Source organism: Myzus persicae, unplaced genomic scaffold (assembly GCF_001856785.1).
Source record: "Myzus persicae strain clone G006 unplaced genomic scaffold, MPER_G0061.0, whole genome shotgun sequence".
In the NCBI taxonomy this organism is placed as follows: domain Eukaryota; kingdom Metazoa; phylum Arthropoda; class Insecta; order Hemiptera; family Aphididae; genus Myzus; species Myzus persicae.
The window spans coordinates 11,158-24,041 of NW_019101158.1; the positions used below are offsets into that span (position 1 = coordinate 11,158).

The following is a 12,884-nucleotide window of genomic DNA, read 5'->3' on the forward strand; positions in this document are numbered from 1 at the left end:
TATTGTAATATTACCATATATTAAGACTATGAGGGTAAGAAACAATTATTCTATATTAAACTTATATTAAATAGACAATAGTAGCCCGATATATTCTGTAAAATACTTCTGTAAGCAGTATATTTCAATAATTGTGTATTACATACTATAATTTTAAATTATACTATAAACTATTCCTATGTATAAACACCAATGATTGGTATGATTTTTGTACTGGAAATTATTAATAAATTAGCGGCATTTGCAAAATATTAGCAGCATATTTCAATTCGTAGCTCAAAAGGGGGCGTAGCGTGAAGTTGCCCCCCCCCCCATCTTATATTTTTCATACTGTGTGGGTAATTTATTTGCAAATTATTTGCAAAATGATAACATAACTTTCAAAAAAATTGGTCATGTTGTTGGGGCCAACTTCACGCACATGGGCGGCGCCATGGGTCAACACATAGAGAAGAAGACTTTATTAAAATTTCAAATTAGTTCAATACAATTTGGAATTTTCCTAATTGTACAGGAGCAATTGATGGTAAACACATTGCTATTCAATGTCCACCATGTGCTGGTTCCGAGTATTTTATTTATAAAGGGTTTCACTCAATTGTGCTTCAAGTTCAAGCAGTGGTTGATGCTCACGCAAAATTTATAACAATTGATGTCGGGGATTATGGCTGGTGTAGTGACAGTGGAATATTTAAAGAATCTATTTTTTTTAAATGTTACTACACAATGAATTTCATTTCCACCACCAAGAAAATTTCATAATGACATCAATGAAGAATATCCTTTTGTGTTTGTTGGGGATGAAGCATACCCATTAATCATTATTACCATGCCTGATAAGACCTTTTCCGCGTTGGAACTTAATAAACGAAAAACGTATTTTGAACTATCGACAGTCGCGGGCAAGACGAATAGTAGAATGCGAATTCGGAATTATGGTTAAGAAATTTAAAGTGTTGGAAAACAAAATTGTGGTTGGCCCAGAAAAAGCTACCCAAATCGTAAAAGCTATTTATGTATTACATAACTTAATTATGATGAGAGAGCAACATTGTATTGATATTCAAGAATTTATAAATTCTCAAGAACAGAATGAAATATTTGAAGAAGATATCAGTAGAATTAGATCTTCTAATAATAGATCTTCCGCAGCAGCAATATCACTTCGAAATAAATTTACAGAATATTTTAATTTAAATAAAGGTTCTGTATCGTGGCCAAATAAATACACTGTATAATAAAATTATTAAATAATAAAGAATTGATAAATTAATAACTATTTTAAGTACCTACTTTATTATTATATTATTATTACTATCGTGATTTATGTAGAGTAGAAAATAAAAAAATATAATAAATGTAATAATAACATAATATTATAATAAAAATATAAAGACCTGGTATTTTTAGAATATCCGATATTTCTGTCCATAATTGTTACTGTATGTTTCTGTTGCTATAATTTTTGTTTTTGTAATCATAAAGAGACTGACGTTCTTGGACTAATGATATTAAATTTTCGATGTTCATTTCATGCTCAATCGACATTTTATAATCCTATTGAATAAAATAATCTGCAATCATAGATATTAAAGAATTCTGCAATGCAATGTGACACTTATCATTTTTTGAATTTCCACTGCTCGAAAAACTTTATGTGGAAATCCTAGATTAAAGTAAGTAAAATAATGCTTCAAATAAGTTTTTTAAGTTGCTTAAACATATTTTGAACTATTATATTATAGTTAAAATATTTAGTTTGTACAAATTTTATAGATATTTATATTTTTTTCACAAATTATTACTTAAAAATAAAAACAAAAAACAAAATAAATGTTTTCAATGCCAAATTACGTATTTCAGTACTTGTAGATATAGTGTATAATGTATAATATATAATAAATAATAATATATAATGTATAATTACCTTTATATTGTAGACAATTTAGTATAAATAAATAATATTTGGCATAATTTTGATATAATCTGCTTTACCAGTGTGCGGTCACCCTTAGTCAAAAAACTTAAAAATGTTATTAATAACATTGGTCATTGACACTTAATATTATTGCCCCTTCATTAATAGTATATTCATAATCTACCTCTCCCAATTCCCGGATTTATTAACTAAAGGCTATATTTAATATTTATTGTTGATTATTGATAATCTGAACTTTGAACTATTGTTTGTCTGAATCATCGCCTTTATTATGGGTAATTTATATTGTTGTTGTCTTTAATCTTTATATGTAGCTATTTGTGTTTTGTCGTAGCTATTACCTAACGTTTTCGTGTCGTCTCCGTTTCTTCTTATTCTTGAACGATGCGTCGGTGCATAAGCTGCAAAAGCCTAAAATTATTATCTAATTTGTTTTTTTTAGTACCTATTCATACTTATTTATTATCGTATGTCGGATAGAAATCAAAAATGTCTATCAGCACATTTCTGAGCAAGTTCGTATTCCAGTTTTTCAATCTATTTTGTTTTGTGAGTATCTTAAGGTTTATTCTTAGAAATTGGCTATAATATATTGCCATAATAGTATAGTATTATATTATAAATATTATAATATAGCGATTTACGAACATTTTAGCAATGCGGTCTGCACTCTGCAGAGTACAGCCATGCAATGATTTTATATTACAATACATTAATACATATTTGTGATGGACAAACGTAAATTACGCCCGGTATTTTTCAGGAACAAATTTCTATGTAGTAAATTTGAGCCCAATAGAATTATTTAGTCAATTATATAGTCATTTAGCATAAGCCAGAGGACGGACACCACGAGGAGCCGAATATCACTGTCCTCGCCCTCCAAAAATGATTTTTTGGTTTGCTTGAAATAAATAAATTAGTTAATAATAATGGAAAAATTAATTTTTAATAAAATAATGTGGGATTAATAAGTTGTTTTAAATATTCTTTGTTACATTAATTTATGCAGTAAATAATAACAAAAAGCAAGGTAATTATATAATATAGAGTTATTAGTAATATAATTATGAGTTATATATTAGTATAAGAATGAGACATTATCTGCACAAATTCAGCTCTCGTCACTGTGTTTCCATTGTATTATTGAATAATTATGGTTCACTAGTTTCAATAGTTTGCTGTTAGTTTTAATATTAGAGTGAATCGACCTATTATCAAAGTTGTATGTAAGAGCATTATCTATGCATAAAGCATAAGAGTCGGCTGATTTTTAGATATTTTGATTTTCAAGCGAGATATGTGCCTTTGTGATTTGTATTATTTCACATACTCTTATCTTGCTTGAAAATGAAAATATCGAAAATCCGCTGACCCTTAAGCATACATAATGTTTTTACTTAAAAGTTTGATAATACTTAAAGTCACTCTACTATCAAAACTAACGGTACCTACACTATTAAAACTAGTAAACAAAAATTTGCTATGTCGTAAGTTGGTAAGACGGAACAACAAACGCGTGGGTAGCATCCTCTTAAGCGATACACGTTGGGCTTATTCGCAACAATAAATGAATAACAGTATTTAAAAATTTTTTAATAGATGTCGAGGGTAATTCGAGATCAGTTAGATACTATGGGTGCAAGTTATTAAACCTATTTTAGAAACCAAAAAATCCCGGGCTCAATTTACTATAGTATTTTTACTGCCTGCTCAATATGGGTGCAATTTATAAGCGCCCTTTGTGTTTAACCTTTCTTATAGCTACATAATATAATAAGTATAATTATACCATATTTTTCATAATTATTCATGTTATTATTAATACTATGGGCCTTGTTTCACGTTCCTGGAATGCAGATATCAGGCGTCGGTATTTTGTGGATCGCGTACTTTATTGACAGAAAGCTGTACAAATGGTCAGAGTTTGTTGATTCGGAACTGACCTCATTGCCTCAAGTACTGACGGCTGTCGGTCTCACATTACTAGTCATTGCCGTCGTCTGTGTGTACGCTACTCTCAAGAACATCAAATATCGATTAATTCTGGTAGGTATTTCTGTAATCTATCCTGTAACCTAAACACTAAAATACCTACACAGCTGCTGGACTAATTTTGTTATGATAATTGGCAACAAAAAATAAATTAATAAAATGCAAAATTAATTTTTAATTACTATTAAACTAACTTGTCATGGAATTAATTAGTCACACTTTAATAATTTTAGTAAAATATTTTCAAATAAGTTAATTTATTATAAATTAATGAAGACAATCAGTGGCAGCTCTTGCCTATATGTAGTATGTAGGGGATACCGGGGTAAATTAACGCACATCAAATAAAAAATATGAAATGTATGTTGACCAGAACGCAACACAGTATTCATCAATAATATTGTATTTAAACCCATCATTACATAAAACCTAAATTGTGTAATTTAATATCCATTTGCCACCATATTTTATCAATATAATAAGTTATTTTGTTCAAAGTAATTTTTCAATTGATTAAATATAGTTTATTTTCTGGTACCTACAATATTACTTGGACGTATCACAAATTAAAAAAAGTTACCAAAATTAAGACAATGGTAGGTATACATACATAAATTATATAATAATTGTGTGAATTAAAAATAATAACCCAGGTTTTTTCAATTATAATAACATTATTTTGTATGTAACTACTATCACTCATTAAATATACTATTATAGTATTATAATAGTATTCATAATCAATTATATTATTAATGGTGGAACTATAGATAAATAATTGATTGCATAAACATTTGAATGTGTTTTCAGTGTTTTCACTTCATAATAATACCACTTACAAAATGTGATCTCATTTTATAATGTAAACAAAATAGGTAGGCAACATTATAATAGTTAGGATGAATAGTCTCACAGGATTTTGAAATATCTAGAATCAACATAGTAAGGTCCAATATTAAATTAGTGTTGATCCACAGTATTGACAAAATGTATATTTAAATACATTTCAAATGATAATTTCACCATGTTAATATTTTGTATTGTCACATACGACTTACTCGTGAGTCGTGGTGAGGCCCGGATTAAGCACTGACCTAGGAGCCCGGGCTCCAGACCCTAAAGTATTGAAAACCATCGATTCGGCTAAATTCCATATTGGTCGTAAGTTTGCAGGTTGCTGGTAATCCTAACAAGAAATATTACAAAACTATTTTATTCAATGATCATACACAATACTGTTAAGAGATCTGTGGAGTCTCAAGTGTATATTTCCGTAAATCGTAATAGACCTATTAGGTATACTATAAACTTTACAGAGTCTATACTCTATTAATATATAGATCATGTGCCCAGGCTTTAAAAATTATGCAGTTCAAAAATATTAAGAAATATTAGTGTACTATTTGTTTACTGCCTCTCATCAACGAGCAACAGCAAATTTACCTTCAGCAGAACCACAGAACCAACCTTCTGTTGTTAGCTTTAGTTTTAGAGTGAATTGATTTATTATCAAACTTAAATGGGAGCTATATTTCTATAGGTATGTACTATGTAAAATGTCCCATTAAAAATGCATGAGTTCCAGCCAAAATAAAAAGCAAATTTATGTAAATATTTTTAAAGTTAAATTTCTTATTTTAATTCTAGGTATTTAAATTATAGGTCTCGAGGTTTCTGAGTTTTGTCAAAAGGTTGGTAAAGAAGTCATTACTTAATTTATAATATTATAATCTATTATATATACTATACAGTACAATAAAATTAAGGTGATTAAACAGTAAACGAGAGGGTATAAAATATGTATGAACAAACATGAAGATACTTAGATACCATATAGTGGCTAGTAGCCAAGCCAGTAGCTGTATAAGTGACAAGTGCATACATTATACAAATTACACAATAATATGTATTAACTTTTAAATGCTTTAGGCATAGTGTTTATAATTGCCGGTGTGTCATTTTGTGCATAACAATGTAATATATTATTATTATTATTATTATTATTATAGGTATCTTTACTGCTCGCAATCCTCTTAGTCGGAGAATTTCTGTTGGGTGGTGTTGTTTACCATATGCGTAGTGACATGGAACAATATGCACTGAAACGAATGGAGTACACAATCAGCGAGTACAATAAAACCGGACATGAAGCCACTAGACAGTCCTGGAATGTATTACAATCTAATGTACGTTTAATGACTTAACAATGATAATACATTTTAATAAGTAAAATTAAGGTTTATTTGAATATACTTAGAACAATAATATGAATGAAATGTTCTTATGGACTAAAAATGCATGAAACATACGTAGCATAAATATTAAATATTAATAAAACTACTCACTAAAGCTTTTACTAGTCCGTTCCTCCCCAATAATCGTATTCCACCGAAAAAGAGGATATTAATATTTATTAAGTACCTATATTTTAAAATTACTGTGGTAAACTAATTAACGATTTGAATTTTATTTTGTCTTGATGATTTTTAAAAATAATGTTTGTAAGAAAAAATCAACGAATAAGTATGCTAAAAATGTATTATATTTCTAAAAAAATAACTAGAATATATATTTTTAAAACATTGAAATATATGATAAATATTGTCCAACACTTTTTATTACATATATGTGTATGCTTTATATGTATTAAGAAACTAAAGAATTGCATAAATATTAATTATTGATTGACAAATGAAACATCGCATTAACTATTGCCAAAGGCTCAAAACTAAGGCCACCCTCGGGGGACCTTGGATTTAGATGATATGCGTTATGTGAACACTTAACTATTTAAATCATGGACACTCCTCCCCCTGAGAAAAATGTTAACGTGCAGCTTTGGATGAAATTACATATATTCACTAAACACATGATATTAGAAATTACACAATAAGGTGATCTGTATAAAGACTATCTACTGATATTATTGTTCACTGCATTTAGTTCGTATTCCATATAATATAATAATTATCATTCAGATCGAATGTTGCGGAATTGAAGGACCGAAAGATTGGAAGCTGGTTTCGCTCAGCGGTGGACTGCCTGCGTCTTGTTGTTACGCCGTTCAAATAGATCAATCTTGCACGGAAATCAATTCGTACACAATCGGCTGCTTTCAAAAGTTCAAGACCAATCTTCAGCAAAATAGCCGAATAATATTTTGGTTTGCTGTAGGATTTGCTTTGGTTCAGGTATGTATAGGAATAATATTGAATAATATATATTATACTGACATTATAGAACTATCCACAATTGTTAGATCAGTAGTAACTAGTAACATCAGGGGAGCCTAGCCCCACCCCAAGATAGTATTTCTAAAAAATTGTATATTTATAAAAACATAATAACCAAAAAAAAAATGTATTACACTATCGAAAGTTGTTCGAAAATTATAACATATAGCCCTCTCCACCAACCAAGTTTCTGGAACCGTCTCTGCAGGACCATATTATATTACTGATCGCACTAGTGCATTTTTACATTTCTTCAAAATAAATAATATTTTGTACCTGAGTAGTGAGTACCTATGTAGGATTTCGTTGTGACTCACGAAAACTGCAGATCAATATCATAATTTATTATTTACAAATTTTTGATTTCAGATATTTGCCGTATTTTTAGCATTTTATTTCAAGTGTTCTGTTGTCCATGAAGAGTATGAGAAAATATAATGATAGTTATTGGTACCAACTACCAATATAATATATATATTATATATAATTTAAGTTTGTAAAATATTGAAACAATTTACCTATCGTACATATTTGTACCTATTTATTTTTCGCACTATAGTCTCATTTAGTAATAGGCAATAAGCTATACAATGCATAGGTATAATATTATCTTTTATAATTGTATACTTGTATTTTTAAATAAATAAACCTACAATCACGTCTTGTAAAATTGTATAATTTTTCGATTTGTACGTTTATAATCACATTTGTATAATTTAGTATTTACAGATGTTTTAATCGTATTCTTTATCTTCCTTGAGGAATTGTGAGTGTGTAGGTATATAATATGAATAATTGCATGCGCATTAATATCTAAGTGCGAATAAACAATTATTGATTAATCATTATTTATTACTGACTTGTTCAGTATTATTTTTCAGAGATAGTAATATACAGTTTGAATTTTAAAAGAGGCCTTATAGGAGTTATGTATTAAACAAATATGTAAATTATGGCTGGCAGGGAGTTACATATTTTTATGAATTAGTAAACACTTTTAAAGATTGAAGAGTATACCTATAAATATTAAGTAGGCACAAGACATGGTGCGCTTTGTATATAACAATTGATCATGTCATAAATTAGTATAACTACTAATTGGCTCCAATTGGCCTGTGTAAATGTATAAAACGTAAGTAATAACTTTTTATATAAGTAATATAGTCATCTTAGTCATCAAAACATACAAAATGTATTAAACATAAAAATTATTTCATAAATAATATAACAATGTACACATAATAGTAGGTATTGTATTGCACATGGCACATCAAAAGTAGTTCATAAATACTAAATATTATTAAAGTCATTTTTATTAAATATTAATTATAAAAAAGCCTATAACTTAAAATATTATTATTAAAAATGTAACAAACTTTGAACTATAGTGTATTACTGTCCCTCCCCCTATATAGTTCAATAATTTCTGTAAAAATGAATGTATGAAAACGTAATGGAAGAAATGCCACATTTGGACCAAAATTGAAGCTTAACTTATTGTATCTTCATAACAAGTTATCTTAGAAAGCTGAATTTAGTGCCAAAAGTTTGGTCTTTAAATATATAAACTAATATTAAAATATCACATTTAAACTCACATGTCTTATTTTATATGGCTACTTCGTGTTATATAGGTACCTTTATGTATCACCAAGTGATGCATAACGTAAAAAACTAATATTTAAAGCGTAAAATATTTCTCTTTATAACTTTAAATCATCAATAAAAAACGTTTTTCTAAAAAAAAATTTATTTTTACTATTATTAATTACAACGTACATTTTTAACTCATTATTTTCAAGTAAAATATTTTTTTGGGTAGGTACTCCGATGTGTAAAAGTTGAACCTTGGACAATTGATTTATGCGTTATATTATGTATTACAAGTTAAGATGAGCAGAGTGGAGTAGTGTAGCCGCGTAGGAGTACATGCAAATTAATCTTGATTATATTTATTTATACACATACATTAGTGCAATAGTGCATGATCTAAATTCTAAAGTACGAACTCTACGAACTACAAGTACGAACTTTTCTTACTCATTTAGTTACCGATATATCTATCTAAATAAATAAATATCATATACATGCCAAACGATTCACCAGATATGAGATAATAACTGATAACGTGAGTCGTTGGAGTCATCAGCTGTGGGAGCGGGAGTGTGGAACAATGGTATCATACTGTCATAGTAGTTCCCACTTTTTGTCTTGTATTATGTTGAAAGGTGCTTTTGGTCTATCGATCAGTCTGCTAACTGCTTAGTTTCGAGTTGATCGGTGTGCGCACTCTCCGGTTGTGACTACTCGTCGTCTTTGTTATATCACCGTGGTCACGATTCACGACAATATTCGCATACAAGCGGTAATCGTTAATAATAACTAATATATCATATTGTCATTTGCTCGCCACTCGCCAGTCGTTGCTTCGTATCTATTGACGTTACCGCCAAAATTATGTCCATCTGCACGTTTTTGGGCAAGTACATTTTGTACTTGTTCAACCTGTTGTGTCTTGTAAGTATATTGATACAATCATGATGATTGTGAGAATATTGGTTGGGAAATGTACGATTATTCACTTTTTTCTCATATGAGACACGGACACACGGTATTATGTGACACTTGTATTAATGATGTATTCCACGCTAATTGCAGATCTCCAGCGTTGGCATTCTGTCGATTGCGTTCATTATCAATCACAAACTATACAAATGGTCGAATTTCATAAGTACTGAACTCATCACCACACCTCAAATACTTTTGGCCATTGGTATTGGATTGTTAATTATCTCCATAATCGGTCTATGTGGTGTGCTCAGAGACATTGGATGGCTTTTGACACTGGTATGCTTATTCTTCAAACTGTATTCCTTAATATATTATTTTCTGCTTTAAAATAACTTGCGTTACAACTCTTATAGTTTTCCGTACTGCTTACAATCGTCTTGATTGGAGAACTTATTTTATCTGGTTTCGTGTATTACAATGGCAGTGAAATCAAGGGGTATGCGTTAAATCAGATGAACCATACAATTTCTGGATACAATAAAACTGGTTATGAAGCCTCCACGCAAACTTGGAATTTGATACAGTCTGATGTAAATAATAGCTATCTATATTACCTATTAAACTCTGTGTAATATCACCCAGCCTAATCAAAATTGAATCGTCTAATTCTCGTTTTTAGATTGAATGTTGTGGAATTTATGGACCAAAAGATTGGGAACCAGTTACACATAGCAATAAACTGCCTACATCTTGTTGTTATGCCATACCGTTAGACGGATTTTGCACAGATATTGAATCATACAAAGACGGTTGCTTCAAAAAGTTTGAAAACATTCTAGAGGAAAATAGTGAAATAATAATATGGACAGCAATTGGATTTGCTTTAATTCAGGTATGTTAAAACAGAATCATAATTTGATAAATTAAAATTAACTCATGCAAATTTTTTTGTTTTAGCTTTTTGCTGTATTTTTAGCATGTTGCCGCAAGTGTTCTTTACACAAAGAATATGAAACAGTTTAAAGATAATTATCATTTAAGTTTTTAGTTATTAATAGAGCTACATGAAGAATATGTACTATTAATATCAGTTTATATAATTTCTCCTAATATTTTTATTTCTTTCATTTATAAAGTATCATGTGTTTAGTTTATCTGATATAATACTAGATATTATATTTAATAATTATTAATGTTTACAATGATCTAGTGAGCTATGATTTTCAGTTGTCTTCTGTATTGATTTATTGTTTAATTTTAATACAATTTGTTCATCATACTTGTTAATTTAAAACTTAAACTATTGTCTATTATTAATTGCCATTGTGCTTTACATTAAGTAAACACTTGAAAACCCAATTATTCAGATATCAGAACATGTATGGTATATAAAATTGTAATCAATAATTTGAATTTAATAATTCAAATTGTAATATTGTATACAAATATACAGTATTAAGTATTCATGGAATGATATATTATTTCATATTATATTATTTGGTATAATTTTTACATTTTTGTTACAATAAAAAAAAAAAATTTAATAAATAGTTCACTTTCCCTTACTACTTATATTTATAAATTGTATTATGTTAAGTTATTATCCATTTTTATTGATATCTTATTCTCATAAAGTAATATATTTTACTTTTAGAATTTTTATAAAGACAGTTTTTTTCATATTATTTTAGATATTAAATATATTGATGAAAAATATTTATTTGTTTTATTACTTACTCTTATTTTTTTCCTATTACGTTTTAATAATATGTAATAATATTTATAGATTATTATAACAAATGTATGAAGTCAATAGCTTAATAATAATGCATTAGCATTACAATACCTTAAAAATATATATTTAACTCTTCTTAATTTGTTATCACGTCAAATCAATTATGTAACTTATTATTTTCTGTTATATTACCAATTAATTTAGGAGTACATCATTATTCTGTGAAATAAATTGTGGAAAGAAAGTATTATAGATTTGGTATAAAATATTCAAATAACTTCCTATATTTTTGTGAGTACTGGATATGTATATAATATCATATAATATGTAATATACATGTCTTGCGCAATACATTTTAAATTATCCTTTTTCTTTATAGGCATTAAAAGTAAATTGCTTTGAACGAACTTGATTGAATCGTGCAAGAATGCATTTCTTTCTATTCATGTTCATCCTCATTTGTTTCCATGATTCATTTTCAAGGAAATGTTTCGGACAGAATCTACTACACCTATTGAAAAGTGAAAACTAAGAAATATAAAATATATCAGTTGAAAATGTTGGAATTGTGATTATTATGCTATAATACCCTTTTTTTAATAATATAATGTTGTTAATAATATTAAAGTCATAACCACATATTTGTTTATTATTGCTTGCAATTGGTGTAAGAAAAAGTTACTTATTACTTACTAAGTAGGTAAAAAGTAAATACACCACAGGTAGATTTCCATTTCTGTTTCATTTACTCCTGGCCCCCAGGTAATACAGCCATTATAAAATGTATGAAATAGTTTTTTTCTAAATATAATTTTAATTATATAATCTATTTATATATTATAAAAAATGAATGTTTCTTTGTTTGATCTTTATAGATTCATAAACTATTTTTATTAATAATAATACAATTTATAGAGACACGTGACTTTGGATTTTAGTAATGAAAATCAAATTTTTTTTTTTTATTTATTTTAATAGTCACCACTCACCATACCCATTGGTTACAGATTATAGGGACAGAAATACAGAAGATATATCACGGATTATAACACCGATCTATTGATCTATAATATATAATTATCTACTAACTACCTGTGTATGTTCTGTGGTCTGTGAATTACAACCTTCGACCATATAATCTAAGTAGTTTATATGGTTAATACTAGTTTAAATGGTCGAAGATTACTACGAGTCTCATTTCAGTAATCAATATTTCAATTATTGAATTTGATAAGTGATGTAACTATAGAAGAAAAATGTGTAACTTATAATGTAGAAGAATGAAAATTGAAAACAAACATACAACCAAAAAAACATTTTTGTGGCGGTGGGGGAATTGTCTTTGTTGCCCACTCACCACACAAGTAAGCTACAGATTCCACTAAGATTGTTTGTTCCAACGCCCATGTTTCCATAAAAAATCTTCTAATTATTACTTGTTCCAAAAAATTTTATTCAATTTTATTTTTTC

The 12,884-nt window shown here is 28.2% G+C and overlaps 2 protein-coding genes across 2 annotated transcripts; both read left to right on the top strand.

Moving 5' to 3' along the window:
* Window positions 1-2,235: 2,235 nt before the first annotated feature.
* On the top strand, window positions 2,236-7,825 carry LOC111028027 (tetraspanin-6-like). The gene is made up of 5 exons (XM_022306556.1): window positions 2,236-2,488; window positions 3,800-3,988; window positions 5,944-6,120; window positions 6,913-7,125; window positions 7,537-7,825. The coding sequence occupies exons 1-5, from the start codon at window positions 2,429-2,431 to the stop codon at window positions 7,603-7,605; spliced, it is 708 nt and encodes a 235-aa protein (XP_022162248.1). The 5' UTR covers window positions 2,236-2,428; the 3' UTR covers window positions 7,606-7,825.
* A 1,524-nt stretch (window positions 7,826-9,349) lies between these two features.
* Window positions 9,350-10,978, top strand: LOC111028021 (23 kDa integral membrane protein-like). The gene is made up of 5 exons (XM_022306551.1): window positions 9,350-9,684; window positions 9,826-10,014; window positions 10,092-10,268; window positions 10,358-10,570; window positions 10,636-10,978. The coding sequence occupies exons 1-5, from the start codon at window positions 9,625-9,627 to the stop codon at window positions 10,699-10,701; spliced, it is 705 nt and encodes a 234-aa protein (XP_022162243.1). The 5' UTR covers window positions 9,350-9,624; the 3' UTR covers window positions 10,702-10,978.
* The last annotated feature ends 1,906 nt before the right edge of the window (window positions 10,979-12,884 follow it).